At 40.9% G+C, this 17,072-nt stretch overlaps 2 protein-coding genes across 3 annotated transcripts in view; both read left to right on the plus strand.

The window, feature by feature from the left end:
• Positions 1-17,072, plus strand: part of LOC138601852 (rab GTPase-activating protein 1) — an 87,583-nt gene that overhangs the window by 41,195 nt on the left and 29,316 nt on the right. For both annotated transcript variants that reach the window (XM_069673118.1, XM_069673119.1), the window contains one exon: positions 14,679-14,792. In XM_069673118.1, coding sequence (XP_069529219.1) covers positions 14,679-14,792 — 114 coding nt within the window. The remainder of the gene's footprint in view (positions 1-14,678; positions 14,793-17,072) is intronic.
• Positions 1,119-6,237, plus strand: LOC138601988 (probable G-protein coupled receptor 21). The gene has a single exon (XM_069673345.1). It carries the CDS (start codon positions 1,199-1,201, stop codon positions 2,414-2,416), a length of 1,218 nt encoding a protein of 405 aa, XP_069529446.1. The 5' UTR covers positions 1,119-1,198; the 3' UTR covers positions 2,417-6,237.

Here is a 17,072-nt window from a genome sequence, read left to right on the forward strand (position 1 = left end):
ACGTTCAGATTCCATGAGCTTCACATGTCCCACCTTTTGGGAATTAGGTGAGAGGCTGCAGAGATGTTAACACTCTGAAGTAGACTTGAGAAGAGCTGGGTTAATGCTGGATGTTTCTAATTTTAACAGTGTGAAACCGTATGTTTGAATATTCTTGTGGTGATTTTGAGAAACACCGGCACTAAAAAGAGAAAAAAAAACAGGGAGGGATGAGAGTGTGGGGGAAGGAGGCAGCCTCGTGCCCTAGCAGTTGATCATTGGTTGGAGCCACAGGGAAGGGGAGGGGCCTCGGTGCCACTGTTTCTGTAGAGAGAGAGGCAGAGGGAGCAGGAGAGAGTGGAAGACAGACAGCAAAGGAGGATAAAAGAACACAGGGGGTTCTCCCAGCATCGGTATGCCTGCCTACCTCATTTCCACTCCAGACATAGTCGCTGCTCCTCTGGATAGAAACAACAGCTGAGGTGTGTTTACATGTGTGTGTGCGCGCGCGTTGTAAAGATCAGTGACCCTACGCGCTGCCTACATCCTCTCGGCTCACGGCAGGATCTTAATGCGAGACGGAAAGTGAAGCGGACAAGGAAGAGTGAAGAACGGCTGGAAAGTGGAGGAAAAAAGACGAAGAAGCGGCACGAGGACGACATAAAAAGAAGAAATTATTTATGTATACGGCGCTTTACACAAGAATGTCTTTTCACTGGAAGCTGCGCCTGTGACTCTGTGGACAGATAAGAGAGCTTCAGTCTGCGCTGTCTGCAGCTGGAGCAGATGTTGAAGACATCTCTGGCTTTATAGGGAGCGGAGGATTTTCAAGCATAGATTGGACTGGAATTCCTTTCGACAAAGTCACATTTCTTTGAATTGTTTGCATTTTTGTGCCTTCGGCTTGGATTTTTGCTTCACTGGAAACAAATAATAACGGAGTAAGGAATACACACATTTCTGTTTGTGCGTTTTATCTGTTTCTACGCTGGTGGTTTTTTACCTTTGCCGAAAACCACCCACTTCAACGTTTTCTGTCCCTCCTGCATTCGAGATGGCAGACGACAGCAGTCTCAGCGTGGAGCCGCAGCACGGAGGCTTGTGTTTGAGCTGAATCTGTACAGCTGCTGTCAGAACCAGCCAGCTACCTGACACCGCACCGGGTTCTTCGGTTCATCGTACCCTCGAAGGGCCCCTCGGACAGGTTCTTCTGCCCAAGATGATGAATTCCTCCCTGGATCCACTGAACCAGAGCTCTGCTGACCCATCCAACTTATCTGCTCCCTTCTGCCTGCTTGAGATAGGCTATTCCCAAGCCTTCTCCACCTGCCTCATGGAAGTCTCCATCATCCTCCTCCTCACTGTTCTGATCATCTCCGGGAACCTGGTGGTGATTTTCGTGTTCCACTGCGCCCCTTTGCTCAGCCAGCACACCACCAGCGCTTTCATCCAGACTATGGCGTACGCTGATTTGCTGGTGGGTGTCAGCTGCCTGTTCCCCTCCTTGTCCCTGCTCCATCACCTCCAGGGCCTCGACCCCAAACTCACCTGCCAGGTGTTCGGCTACATGGTGTCTGTTTTGAAATCAGTTTCAATGGTGTCGTTGGCGTGTGTGAGTGTAGACCGCTACATCGCCATCACGCGACCTTTGACTTATGCGTCCTTGGTAACGCCTTGTCGAGTGCGCTGCTGCATCGCTCTAATATGGCTCTACTCTGCTCTGGTGTTCCTCCCGTCTTTCCTCGGCTGGGGGAAACCCGGTTATCACGGCGATGTCGTGGAGTGGTGCGCTGTTGAGTGGAGGACTCGTCCGGCTTTCACGACGTTTATCGTTGCGCTGCTCTACGCCCCCGCTGCTCTCACCGTCTGCTTCACCTACGCCAACATCTTCAAGATCTGTCGGCAGCACACCCGGGAGATCTGCGAGCGCCACGCGCGCTACCGACCCCAACAACTGCAGGGCCCAGGATCGACGGCGGGATCTGTGCCCAAGGACGGCAGCGCGAAAGGACAAGGACAGTTACCCTATTCATCCCAACCGCAGTATCAACAGCCCACATCAACATACCCCGACAAACGATACGCTATGGTACTGTTCCGTATCACAAGCGTGTTTTACATCCTCTGGTTGCCATACATCCTCTACTTCCTGTTGGAGAGCGCGGGGATCTACCACCACCCCGCAGCCTCATTTCTAACAACATGGCTGGCCATTAGCAACAGCTTCTGTAACTGTCTCATCTACAGCCTCTCCAACTCTGCCTTCAGGAAGGGCCTCAAACGCCTCTGCTCCTTCTGTTTACAGCGCAGCGGCACCGGCTTCGGGGTCAGGAACACCCAAAAGTCTTTCGTTGGCTCTGTTGAAAAGGGATGCTTAGGGTCGGGGTATGGATACGGGCACAGTCAAATAGGAATCGGCACAACATGCCATGTGTGAAACGCACACAGAGGAAACCCCATTTGAACTTTTCAAGGAGATGCCTGATTTGATTGCTGTAAAATGTCTCCTCTTTATAGCTTAAACGTGCTTTAAAGAGACAGACGGAGGCGTTGATCTGCCACTGCTGTGTCTGTCGCATTTAGAGGTTACACAGGCGTCCTCTCTGCGCACACGCCACAGCTGGCAAAGACGGGGAAAGGGAGGCGAGCAGAGCACTGAAAGAGGGAAAGGTCTGAATAGAACAGCAAGGTGTTTGAAAACGGCAAAGGAAACGCAGCATACTGTAATGTGTGTGGACACGGGTGATAAACTGAAGGGGGAGAAGTGAAGGTTAAACAACATTTTTTTATCTTTCAGTTTTCTTTTACTGGACGCCAGTCCTTAACTTATTTTGCCAAAACAACAAAGTGTTGCAAGAAAAGTTATCTGGGAAAGCTGTCTGACCTGATAATCAGCACATTTTGAGTTGAATGCAAACAGGACAGTTGACTGCTGCGCTGAGACGATCTGCAAATCGGAAGCTCCTTAGATATGTCACCTGCTCTTACCCGAACAATATCACTTGAACTGATGCAAACGTTTATGTATCTTGTATTTGTTGTTTTCCCTGTTGAGCGTACTCAGTCAAAAAGAAATGACGTAGGTGCAGAGCCACTCCACCTTTTGTTAGCATTGACTGAACTAATCGTGATTTGTCAGCATTAAGACATCCACCCATGAACTTAAAAAAACTTTACATTATTTATTGATGTTGTTGTACAGGACAAACTGTTCCGTCTTTGAGTCTTGGGTTCACACTTGAGCCTGCTGTTTGTAATATATGGTATCAGATGCTACGCAGCTTTGCTGTATGACTGTTAATCTAAAAAAGAGTTTTTACTACATTCATTCTTCATTGCACTTTTGTCATTATGTGACTCTTTTGTAACTGTGTTCAAGGCAAAGAAAGACCAAGAAAGGATGTATTTTCGCACTTACTGTTCACTGATTTTGGTACATCTTTTGGCTGATTTTTATAAAGACTTTTGATTGAAGGCAAAAAAAAGTTTAGTTTATAGATGAACGACCTTTGAACTTTAAAGCTTACCCATTTGGGGCTGAGAAGGATATTGTAATGAGGCATTCTAAACGGCTGACATTTCACATATTGTTACAAATAATTACCTTACCCAAACTCTTAGTGTGTGCTGTATTGTGACCACACACACACACACACACACACACAGAGACACACACACACACACACACATACACACACACACACACACACACACACACACCAACACAGGAGGATCACATGTAAACGGAACAGACAAAAGGCCCATTCACTCTGGCAGCAGGCCAACCTCTGCAAGGCACCATGAAGAGGGGTCTGACCCCTCACCTTCATGTGTGTGTTTACGTGAATGCACGTGTCTGTTTCCGCCATCTTGCCGCCATGTGTAGTTTTGTGAATTCTTTTCACTCTCAACTTGATACCCACCACAAACTAACGACCAATAAGGAGCCGAAATGAATCGAAATGTGCGGATTGTGTCAAAAATGATCTCAATGGAGGCTTGTGCCACAGTTTATTTAGGCGCACATAATCTAGCTTTATATTCTTTATCTAACCAACCAAAGAAAGTTCAACAGATACTCTGAGTTTATATTTTTTTCTAAACATCTAAAATAAGAAGATTTAGAAAAAAGAGCAGGCGGGTTGTACTCAAATTCCACGTAGGTCCACTGCACTGTGTCGGCTCAGTGATGCCTTATGTGCACCAATATGACTGTTTCTTAGTGTGCGTTGATATATTGTTGCCTTGATATACAAATGAAAATGTGGGGGAAATATTTTCCCCTTACATTTAGAGAGGGCTCAATTCACAGGCAAGCGACTGTTTTAAGAGGACACAGAAGACACTGGAAAATGTACATTAGCCAGCCTCGATTCAAACAACATACGATTATTAAATGTGACTGTTCAGTCGGCTGCTCCTCAACAAATTCGCAATCATTGTTCTTAAACATGACTCAAAACTGTTAATTCTTTTGCATGCATCTTTAGTGTGTATGAGTGCGTGTGTTCGACCATTGGCTGAACTGGACTGTTTACAGTGATGTAGTAGGGTGCTAACAGAGTTATCACCTTTCATTGCTTTATTAGCTGCACATCACTTCCGTCTTTATACTGTATTTCGTGAGTGTATGTGAATATGATGCCGTGGTTGTAGATAGATTCACATGTTAGCTGTGATCTGTGAAACATTGCCAAATATTGTCATCTTTCCTATTTATACCTTCTTTTGTTTGGAAGTGGCGTGTACAGAAATGGCGTATTGAATGTCTGATTGTCAAACAACAGAACTTTATTTTTGTACTTTCTGTCTGTTCACTTGTGAAGTGATAAATGTTGCTGATTCTGAAGTAGGTTTAAAAGCATGCTGACCATTTGAAATGACTGAAGCTGCGTCTTATTGAAGATTTATTATATTTTACTTGGACGGAGCACTGCTATTATTTCCCACAGTAGTTAATGGTACCATTTCTCAGACATGTTTAAGATAAAGGGCAAAGTGTCTTGGGAAATTATTTAGCCAAAACGTGATCACACGCATTCCTGTTTTTTTTTCCTTTGGGAAAACAATCGGCTCTCACGATCTCAGGGGAACGACACTCTGTGGGTAGCTGTGTGGTAAAGCAGTGCCATGTTGGGAGGGATTAGAGGGAACAAGAGGGGGTATGCTCACTTGGGCTGCTTTAGGACGCCATTTGTAAGGGGGGGATGTCTCCCTCTGCGATGAGAGAGCAGAAGAGATGTTACTACTACTTTATTAGTAATTGTCAAAGTGTAAATAAAATATGCAAAAGGTGAAAACAGGAAAATTAAATGGTTCCTATTTCCCATAGCTACTGGCTATATAGTGTTCACAGAGTGCGTATAATATACACTGTCATGTTATTTCATTACAGCCCCTCGGCCATTTCACAAACACATTAGAGAGTGGCTGCTGCTTCAGGCGCATCGCAACTTTACACATGAGAACAAGCAGAGTCCTAATGTAGATATTGAATTGAAAATCTCTCTATGTGGCTAAGTGTAAAAAGTGTAAAAATGTATCTAGATTTTATCCAGATACCAAAAAAGTTTAAATGATATATAAAACCGTTTTTTATCTACAACATTTTTATGTTTAAAAACAGCAACAAACTAACTAATAGTTGGTTATTATATCTTAGAGGAGAGATTGTGCAGTACAGTACGGCCTCACACAGTGCACTTTAACACACAAAACCACCCCGCACCCACTCAATGGTATTTCCTTATCCGTCTTTTAATCGGTATTTCTTCTTTGTTTTCAAAAGTCTGTAAATAGGCCACACCAAACCCCCACTAATGGCTTACTCATGACCCAGCTGTTCTGAAGGAGCAGATAATTATCCCATTAAAATCAGACCGACCACTGTAACAAGTGGGTCTGGACACGTCCCAAAAGGCACTCTTCAGCATTCATCCTGGACAGGAACAAGTGGCTCACAGCGGACAATGGCTCATTTTAAAGTTTCAGAATGAGTAAATGCAGCCATTAAAGTCTTAGATCATTACAACCCGTGTAATATAAGGTGTTTGTAAGATGTGAGCTGATATTGATTGAGAATGTTGGGATGATGCAAATGGTCAAACATGTTTAATTTTGCTATCCTGAAAGTGAGTCCCTGTGACACATAAGAGATTTTTCATTACATGATGCTTTGTAGGTTTTAAGCCTATATGGTATTATCAAATGTACATGTTGTGTATCTGTACGGATTAAATAAATGTGATGTTATCTCGACGTATTTACTTGCACTAATTACTTTTGGATGTATGTGTGCACTGTCGGTTTCTACACCCTCACAGAGATATTACGCAAGGGATAATGTATAGTGAGCAGTTTGTTATCACTGAAATGGAAACAGGGTGAGCAGTTCTTATCTCACCCTGAAGGGGTTCCTCCACGATAACAACCTGCTCACTATACATGATTCTGCTAAATACACAGCTATTTACTTATGAAATCAATAATTTGACTCAAAATATTGATTTAGAAATTATTTTATTAATTTAAAAATGATTATATTTCTGTTTTCTGTTTATCCATCCATAGCAACCACTAGCCTTTTTAAAATGAGCTAAGCTAGCCTTTTTTTCTCACATGAAAATAAGCTAAGCTAGCTGTTTTACTCACATTAAAATTAGCTAAGCTAGTTGTTTTTACCAACATTAAAATTAGCTAAGCTAGCTGTTCTTACTCACATTAAAATGAGCTAAGCTAGCTGTTTTTACCAACATTAAAATTAGCTAAGCTAGCTGTTATTACTCACATTAAAATGAGCTAACCAAGCTAATATTACTCACATTAAAATGAGCTAACCTAGCCGTTTTTTCTCACATGAAAATAAGCTAAGCTAGCTCTTTTACTCACATTAAAATTAGCTAAGCTAGTTGTTTTTACCAACATTAAAATTAGCTAAGCTAGCTGTTCTTACTCACATTAAAATTAGCTAAGATAGTTGTTTTTACCAACATTAAAATTAGCTAAGCTAGCTGTTATTACTCACATTAAAATGAGCTAACCAAGCTAATATTACTCACATTAAAATGAGCTAACCTGGCTGTTATTACTCACATTAAAATAAGCTAACCAAGCTAATATTACTCACATTAAAATGAGCTAACCTAGCTGTTATTACTCACATGAAAATGAGCTAACCAAGCTAATATTACTCACATTAAAATGAGCTAACCTAGCCATTATTACTCAAATTAAAATGAGCTAACCTAGCTAATATTACTCACATTAAAATGAGCTAAGCTAGCTGTTATTACTCACCTTAAAATGAGCTAACCAAGCTAATATTACTCACATTAAAATGAGCTAACCTAGCCATTATTACTCAAATTAAAATGAGCTAACCTAGCTAATATTACTCACATTAAAATGAGCTAAGCTAGCTGTTATTACTCACATTAAAATAAGCTAAGCTAGCTGTTATTACTCACATTAAAATAAGCTAAGCTAGCTGTTATTACTCACATTAAAATGAGCTAACCTAGCAGTTTCCACTCACATTAAATGGAAACATTTCCACTGATGGTGAAGTAAGACCAGTTGAACAGGACATGAATCAGAGCAGCACCTGATTGAGGTTTTCTTTCTCGTCACTGTCAGAGTCTGTTTACATTTTCTTTTCCATTCACCGTCTTTAAACACCGCCATGTCCTGTACTGTTTTCTGTTTAATGTTTACTTCATGTGCCGTCTTCAGCTTTGTAGATCTCTCTGTCGTAGCCTTCAGTTTTATACCTTATAACCTTTATTGCTTTCTCTCGGCTGTTTTCGTTTCTTTTTTTCACTCTTTTTCATTTACCGGACTTCTTTCGGCAGATTGATATGATTACTCTGGATTGTTTGAGAAGAGCTGCATCCCTAGCAACGGTCTGTTCTTCATAGCAACAGTCTGTTATCGAGAAATAACAGACCTTGGAAGGCTGTAATTAACCAATCACAGACAAGTATTTAACACAGCCGTGTGATCAGCTGTTTTAGTTGTGAGAAACATCAAAAAGTTATATTTACTTGCATCAGACAGAAGGCTTGCTAAGTACCGCTGGTTAAAGATCAAGTAGTCTAGTTGATGAGAAAGAAAGATAACATTCACACAGAATTCTTCCCCATTTGCCAAATCAGGTTTGTTTTGGTGTAGCACATTACGGATGAAAATAAATACTTGCGGTAACTGGACTGTGATACAGCAGCACCATATTTGTGCAGGCAGACTCTCAGCTTAAACGTAATGCTGGCGAAGCCGCAGTGAGAAATGTTAGTGGAAAATAATACCACATGAGAATGTAGGTCATTGTAGTTTGGGCAATTTTTGTAGTTTATGGTGTTTTCATTTCGATTTACATCGCTCCTTTCCCTGTCTGCCATGTCTGATCAGAGACATATTTTGCGTGCTCTGCTTGTGCTGAAGCAGTATTCAGTGCACAAATGGCACAGAAAGTAGGGCATGAGACGGATGATTAAGATTTAATGATGGATGATGCTAAGGTGAGGAAAAAAGAGCTATGGGTTGCTCGTTTGTGTCCTCTGTTGATTACAGATTATTGTTAGAATCGCTGAATTGAACTCATTAGTATTTGCTTTATTAACTTTACTTATTTATTTGTAAGGAGGCTTTGAAAGCATTAACATTACTTTCACATTAATTGTTTCCTCTATTAATCTGATTCCAGTGACATAAACCAAGTGTGGCTCTCTGGGTTGTTCAGGTTGAGGAGCAAGGTTTGTATCAAGCTTGATAAATATCAGCCCATGTTCTCTTGGCATCCCAGCAGGGTCCTTTCGGAATAAAGAAAGAATAACAGAATGACATGTCAGCTATTGTGTTGAGTCAGAGAAAATCAGGGACATAAACAATAGAAGGCTAGCTACACAGCCTTCCCACGGAAGCCCTGCTCCGGTACTTTATTCCTAGCTTTAGACACACACACGCATACAACTACACACACACACACTGTGGCTTTGCCATTTTTGGCCTATCCCCAGCCTAGACTTTTATTGTTTGTCCTTAAGAAGAAGGACATGTTTTGTCCATCGACTCTCATTCAGTTTTTGCCCTTAAGTTAAGTTGCTAAGAAACAATCATAATGTTTGTTATGTCCCTTAAATAGAGACTCAGTGTGATTAGCTGTAGCTGATGCCGGTGGCTTGGTTGTAATAAAGAATAAAGAGAACCTTCGGAGTGTTGAACTCATTTAGTGACTATTTGAAGAGATCTTTGAATACTACAAATGGGAGACATCCTATTGCCAAAGTATTATGTTCCAGCAATTAGCTTAGCATAAGTGTTGGAAGAGATGGGGGGGGGGAGTAAAGCTCCCTAATTAGCAGTGGCTAACATCAAATGTGCACAGCTGCTTCCTGGAGAATTGTCATCAACGCGATGTTGTTACCCAAAATTTGTATGAGTGCCTAGAGGTGCTGAAGCCAGGCTCGCTGTCCCCCTTGCCTCTTTATGCTAAGCTAGGCTAACCTCCACCTGGCTAAAGTTCCGCAATCAGTTACTCTTTCAAAGCTCACCTTAGCCCCGGTTCCTTATGTGATGCCGCCTCACCTGTCATACTTCAAAGTCTACATTGATTAACTGCTGTCGCCTAAGACTACATTATATTTATTTATTTAGCATCTTCTTTCTTTTCCCTCTCTTTGTCTTTCTCTTTATTGTTTTAACTCTCTCTCACACTTCCGTCCACTATTCTGACACACTGGATATGTTTTCTCTCCCCTCTCACGCTACCCTCATTCCAAACTAACTTTAACTGAACAGACGGACGGTCAAAGAGGAAGCTAATTGGCCATTATGTCAGAGGTCTTTGTACATGCTCTCAGCACTTCAGATAAGTATGGCTAAGTGGTGCTTGTACAAACATGGATCCTTATCATCCACTGAGAGACTGTAGCCCAATGTAATGAGCCCTTCACACTGGACGCAGTAGCTCCGTCTTTGTGATCTAAATGGCATCAATACCAATTACTTTGGCTGTGAATTAACCGACATCTGTATGGCCTGTGTGTACCTTTTATAGAGGCTGAAGTTTAAACTTGTTGATGATGTTAAAAATATATCTACAAATGTCCTGTTTTATCTGACCAACAGCCAAAAGCACTGGGTTGACAATTAGATATGACAAAACAAGCAGCAGATCCTTTGATTTTAAAATCTGAAAGTCAGGAAAATATATAATTCTTCAAGAGTTTTACTGATAAACTAACGCTCGGAGAGTGCAGACCTCAGCCAAGGACAATAGTCTCTTCTATGATAAGCAAATCTAAAAGAACAACAACCCTATGTCTGGACATGTTTCCAAAACTATAAGAATGATATCAAATTTGGTCGCACCTAAATGAAGAGTTAAAGACCCCCTCCAGTGAAAATCAAGAGTTTAACCTTGTAAACATCTCCATGTGGTGTGTTCCGTGTGTTACAAGACATATCAGGGACAACATAAGCAGTCATCTCCATGGCTGGGCCTGTCTGTTTTTAAACTGCAGTGTACCAAGGACAGGCTGAACAACACGTTTTCAGGTTGGCAGGTTTGTGATGTCACAAACCTAAGGAGCCAATCCCGTTAATTGACGGGGTGACGCTGTGTATATCATTATGTGTAAACTATGGCAACCACTTCGGCGATGAGCAAGAGCCAGCTGTAACCGTCATCACAATTTTTACAAACTCACTACTTATTAAAATTAATGTCACTACTACTAATGACTACATTTCAAGCTAGCTAGGTTTCAACAAGTTGCCACTAAACAATGTTTTGTTTTTGCAATAGAATGGGTTGGAAATTTGCATAATGGGCGGGGACTTTGCAGATTTGGGAATTTTTATTGAGGGAGAAGAAGGAGATGCCTTAGGAGGATTTTTACAAGGTAATTAAATTTGTTTAGCAGAACAAACCAATTATCTTAAGCAGAGCATTTTATGCCTTAAAACATGACTACATGACTGGAGCTGCTTGCACACTTAACATGCATTTGTGAGAAGCACCCTCCAAGTTCAAAGAAAACGGGGCCAGTAGATTGTCCATAAAATCGCTGACAAATAAACAAACCTAAAAATAGCCGGCACAGAAACCTCCTTGGACAGAAGTCATAACAGAAAAGATTTTTCTGTTGCTCGACTAATCGATAAAACAACTAATGGTTTTAGCTCATGTGAATAAGAATTCAACAGAGACTGTGGTAGAAAGACTCTTAAAAGAAGCAAGAAAACTGTTTTGGTGTCTAGATAATCAATATTAGTGATCTCAGATCAGTTAAGCAGGTATTTTTTACTCTCTTACTACCATGGAACAGATCTTTCTCTGACCAAATAAGCCTAACAATCAACATTACTCGAAGTTCCGTAAACATCTAGTCCAGTTGACTGCCTTCACACACACACATAGTATAGGGTGTGGTAGATGTTGTGGAATGGCCTTTAAAAAAAGCCGTCTGTTGTTGGTCTCTTATCCCCATTAGCTCACTTTGTTTTATCATTCCTTTCTTCCTGCATTTCTTCTTGTACTGGAATTACATTTGTTTCTCTCTCTTCCTCTGTGGGAGTTAGAATAGAAACTAGAGGGAGGGACTTCATGGGAACACGAGCAGAAATACCATGAAGGCCTAATTAGCTACAAAAAAAGAGAGATTTCAAAAGCACTAGTGATCACAATTAGGGGATTTGTGAGGTATATCGCTTTAATTTATATCTACTTTGACCACAGGGTGGAAGGATGGCTTTAATAATAGGGATTTTAAGCCCCTGCAGGGATTAATGGTAAGCTCCAGTCCCGCACATGTGACTTTGTGAAAGGCACAGGATGCCATGATGGCATCTATAAATGTGTATTTGATTTGTCATGTTATGCCCTCTGTGTCTTAGAGTAACATTACTAATTTAGAGGCTGTTTGTTCCAAATACACTGATCATCAATAATGAAGTGAGGGGGTGATTAATCTTTTTTCTAGTTTAGTCTCCAGTTTGGAGTAGCTACTGATCTCTGTGTGTCTGTATATATATATATATATATGTATATATATCATCTGTACATTTACTTTGCTTAAAATGTACGAACTTCTTTCTGTAAACAGTGTCACAGCTCTTTTCAATCAGATTTATTTGTCTTTTTAATATTTTGCCTTGCCTGTGTGGTTTTCCCACTGTGTTGTGCTCTGTCATCACAGTGGAGGGATATCCCAGAGAAGTATGTTGCCCTGGGCTTGTTTATGTACTATATGCAGTTGGGGTTATGTTCCTGCCTCTGTACTTGTACCGATGTATCCTGAACTTGAACAGTCTCTTCTGTTCTTGTGTTCTCATACTGTTTTTTTTTTTAGCAATGTGAACAGTTTAGCTCTGTGGATTGAAATGTTGGTCTGATGAATACCATATGACAAAACATTCATAACTCTGTCAGGATGATTCGTATCATTTTTGTGCCACTCTGACTTTTTCTATCACTGTTAAAAGGGCAAAGTGTTAATTTGTCCAAGCTAAGTCAATTCTTAGTGTTAAGTCCTATTAAGCTAACTTAAATAGTTTGGCAAACAACATAGGGATTAGCTAGCTTAGTATCAGCATAGTAGCATGTTAGCATCATGCTCACATTAGCTAAGTAAATTCTTAGCTTAGCTTAGTGTTAAATCCTATTAAGCTAACTTAAATAGTTTGGCAAACAACATAAGGATTAACTAGCTTAGTATCAGCATAGTAGCGTGTTAGCATCATGCTCACATTAGCTAAGTAAATTCTTAGCTTAGCTTCGTGTTAAGTCCTATTAAGCTAACTTAAATAGTTTGGCAAACAACATAAGGATTAACTAGCTTAGTATCAGCATAGTAGCATGTTAGCATCATGCTCACATTAGCTAAGTAAATTCTTAGCTTAGCTTAGTGTTAAATCCTATTAAGCTAACTTAAATAGTTTGGCAAACAACATAAGGATTAACTAGCTTAATAACAGCATAGTAGCATGTTAGCATCATGCTCACATTAGCTAAGTAAATTCTTAGCTTAGCTTCGTGTTAAGTCCTATTAAGCTAATTTAAATAGTTTGGCAAACAACATAAGAATTAACTAGCTTAGTAGCATGTTAGCATCATGCTCACATTAGCTAAAAGCATGACTATGTTCAAGTACAGTTAGTTTAGTAACTTATTTTTGTCGAGTCCAAACACGCTGATTTATACTGTATAGTGTGGTGAACAACATAAGCAGTATTCTAGTGCAGCATCATTATGTTAGCATTGTCATAGTGAACATGGTAGCATTATGCTGACATTAGCATTTAGTTTAAATCATGACTATGTCTAGGTACAGTTAGCTAAGTAAATTATTCATGTTAAGTCTTTATAAGCTAACTTTAATAGTGTGGAAATTAACTTAAAAGGTATACTAGCTTAGCATAAGTATGTTAGCATTGTCATAGTGAACATGGAAGCATCATTAGCATTTAGCTCAAAGCATGACTATGTCTATGCACAGTTAGCTTAATAACTTCTCTGTGTTAGGTCCTAATAAGCTAACTTAAATAGTGTGGTAAACAACGTAAATGTATACTAGCTTAGCATCAGCATGTTTGCATTGTAATTTAAAGCATGGTAGCATCATTCTGACATTAGCATTTAGCATGTATTGCATTGTTTAGAAGGTAGAGACTACATTTAATTAAAAATGGGTTTACAGTTTGTCAACACAACTTAAAAGATGTGGTATCAGAAATGAGCATCCACCTCATTGAAAACAGAAGTCTGCTGTAATCCTGCCCTTTTCATAATACACAGCGACAGCCTCACTCTACTGCACAAGCATGGCTGTAAAAGTCTTGTGTTTTTCTGCCAGGGGCACGATTCATGGCAAACAAGATCACATCAGTTTTGTACAGCTAAACAAGGTGCACACGCACAGCAAAACAACACCCTGGATTTCTCAAGTTATGGTGCTGATAGCTCTTTTCCTGTTAAGGAACATTTTTATTCACACCTCCTCACATCTCCTGCTCTGCGTGTTAGTCATCCGCCTATCCTGCCCTCCAGACACAAGGTCTTAACGTTGATTTACTCTGTTACAGTTCAGATTGGTGGTGGTAAAATGTTTTATGATGAAAGCAAACACTTTCTTATCAGCCTGATATTACAGTTCAGTTGTTCAGCCTCTGGTAGTTTCTCTATGAAATTACCTCCTTGGTGATATCAGCCTGAAGTATGATAATATATCAGATTTACAGAACATTATATTTCATTGTAGTCAATGACTTTCACTTTTTTAGTCCTACATCTGGAAGTAACAGAATGTAGGAATGTTATTTGTTTCACTGCAAACACATCACATGATGTCAGTTTTTCCGTCAATGTTCTTATTTTATTATTTATCTAAGCTTGAATAATATTTGCTTGCATTCATGTTCTAAATGGATTAAAATTAGAACAGAAATGTACAGAGACAGGGAGATGTGTACAGTCTGTACTGTAGAAGAGAACACTCTGTGCCGCCTGTAATTCATTCTGCCCCATACTATAAATCACAACCAATGTGAACACTGACCACTGCTGGGCCTCTATGGAATTAATCCCCAGTACTTTTCTAGTAAAACGTGTTGTGAAATCTTTAATGACTTAATCTCTCTCTGTGGCACACTATCAACACTTACCCACCTTTCTGTCTGCCCCTCCCTTCTCTGTCATTAAGGAGTCGCCTCAGGACAGCGCCATCACCAGGGACATCAACAGGACTTTCCCAGCTCATGACTACTTCAAAGACACTGGAGGAGATGGGCAAGACTCCCTGTACAAGATCTGCAAGGTGGGACCAATGACTGTATATATAGATGGACAACGCGTCTCCATCTGCTGCCATTGTACGTAATTGATGCCAAAATAGCCCCTGCGATAGGCACTGCCATCTTGCGATGGTGACGTCATACGGAGCCAGAGACTGCGCAGTAGAGCTCGGCGAGTGAAGTGGCGGTAGCCACTTCCGCTAACCCAAACACACACTTAACTTACCGAAAAAACAGCAAGGATCCCGCATGCCGGCGTGTTTAACAGCAGAATAGCTTCTCTTTGTTGGTCTGAGGTTAAAGTTCACAGGTATGGAAACTTCAATGACTGTAGTGATTGTTTTAGTTAAGTTTCCACTCGCGGATCGTCCTCCACTCTGCTCACCCGGAACTGATCGGCTGCAGGAGCCTAATTTGTCAACAAAGCTGTCAATCATCATTTTGACAGCCTCAAATAACTAATTAAAAATAAACTTGTCAGAAAAATGAACACCTGGACGTAAATCAGCATGATAATAACTAGCTATAATGACAGAAACCATGTTTAAGAAAAAAATTTCGAGCGTGTATTTTGATTTTATAGTTTGACTCATGTCCCACCTGTTAACATGGAGGAGGCGGGCTTTATGACCTATACTGCAGCCAGTCAGCAGGGGGCAATAGAGATGTTTTGGCTTCACTTTTAGGGAGCTGTCATGTCGTCCATCTTTTTATACAGTCTATGGGTGGGACACACACACTTGCAAGAAGAATTCCAATTTCCAATTCAACACAGGGCCATTACAGAGGCAGAAAAAAAGCAAGATTTGTAACTTTGTAACTCTTACAACGGCTACTTCTGCTTCTTGCCAAAACCGCTACAATGTCTCTTATTGTAGTCGACTCGACATGTTTTGGTTTCACTTTAAGGGAGCTGTCATGTCATCCAGCCTTTGTACAGTCTATGATGACATGACTATAACAAACAGGAAAAACAGTCAGATTAGTGGGTATCTTTAACAAATATACTAATAATCCATACAACTTTTAGAGGTAGAATTGAATATAAACGAAATGACAGGGTGAAATACGATTTAAAAAAAGGTATAATTACCTGCTTACACTCGTTGTACTGGCAAAGGCAAACCAGTTTTCTCCTGTAGTAGACAGCTGGGTTACAACGACAGGAAGTAATACAGTACAACCCGTCTGCAGTGTTTTTGGGGGATATATTACAAACACTGTGACCCTGACATACATTCATAACCTCTTGACTACCAAGGGCGATACTGTATATAGAAAACAGTAACTGGACATTGTTTGTCTTCCTTCAGTTATCCCGTTGAGACACAAACAATGGCTCTTTTTCTTAAGCAGGCATGTTCAGCGCTAGAACTACTTGGAAATAATAGCAATCTGCATGTGCTGCCGAGTCACATTTCCCTACAATAGAGTGTAATTACTCTGCTAATGACTGGCTATACAGTAGGTCTGATGATAAAGTTAGTGGAGCAGTAGTGAGAGCTGTCGGAGCTAAGGGGCCCTGATCGTTAATTAGCTCTGTTTCTGGGTGGTTCAGCGAGTTCACAACAGTCCACCCGCCTGCTAGAAAGGCAACAAGTTCCAAATCGAAAAAATCCCTCACACCCTTCGATAATGCCGTGCGCACACACTCTGCTGTGCTCACGCACTTCTACACAAACTTGAGGAAGTTGTCGCAAAATGCTTATTGATCGTGACCCTGCCGGTGTTTTCCTCTCATGAGGATGAACACGTGCCTTTACAGTGGAGACGTGCGCACATATAAGTGGTCCGGCTGCATCGTTCACTACATTCATTATGTATAGCTCAGGTGAGGGCATCCATCTCCTCCCAGACAAGCACCTCCTCAGGTGCGTTTGAATAATTCAGCGGGCCCCCCCATTTTTCTGTGTGTGTGGATTGATCGGCACTTTGTTCGTTTGGGCTTTTTCCTCATTATTTGTGTTTGTAGCTCACTAGGCCACTACAGCACTTTTTCCAAACAATATTGCTTCACTTATATTTACTCAATTTCACCTGCACCAACATCTCTCTCCAACCCTGCCATTTCTCTTTCTGGGTCCTTTTTCTTTCCCTTTTTTTAGCCTCTGCTCACGTTCTTATTTCCTTTCTTTCCATCCCTCCCTGCATATCATTCCCGAATCTATTACACCCTTTCCCACTGAAATTAGCACGTTGATGTGGGTTTTTCAGACCCGGGAAGACCCACTTATAGATGTTGATTGTCTCTTTTCCCATTGCCACTGGAGTATACTCCTGTTGGTCTCTTTTGTGCTGCGTCA

This window comes from Semicossyphus pulcher, unplaced genomic scaffold (genome assembly GCF_022749685.1).
Source record: "Semicossyphus pulcher isolate SPU_LCO1_2020_fin unplaced genomic scaffold, fSemPul1.0.p SCAF_22, whole genome shotgun sequence".
In the NCBI taxonomy this organism is placed as follows: Eukaryota; Metazoa; Chordata; class Actinopteri; order Labriformes; family Labridae; genus Semicossyphus; species Semicossyphus pulcher.

What these genes read in the sequence shown, in the direction of transcription:
- LOC138601988 (XM_069673345.1), top strand. Translation starts at nt 1,199, where the DNA reads ATGATGAATTCCTCCCTGGATCCACTGAACCAGAGCTCTGCTGACCCA.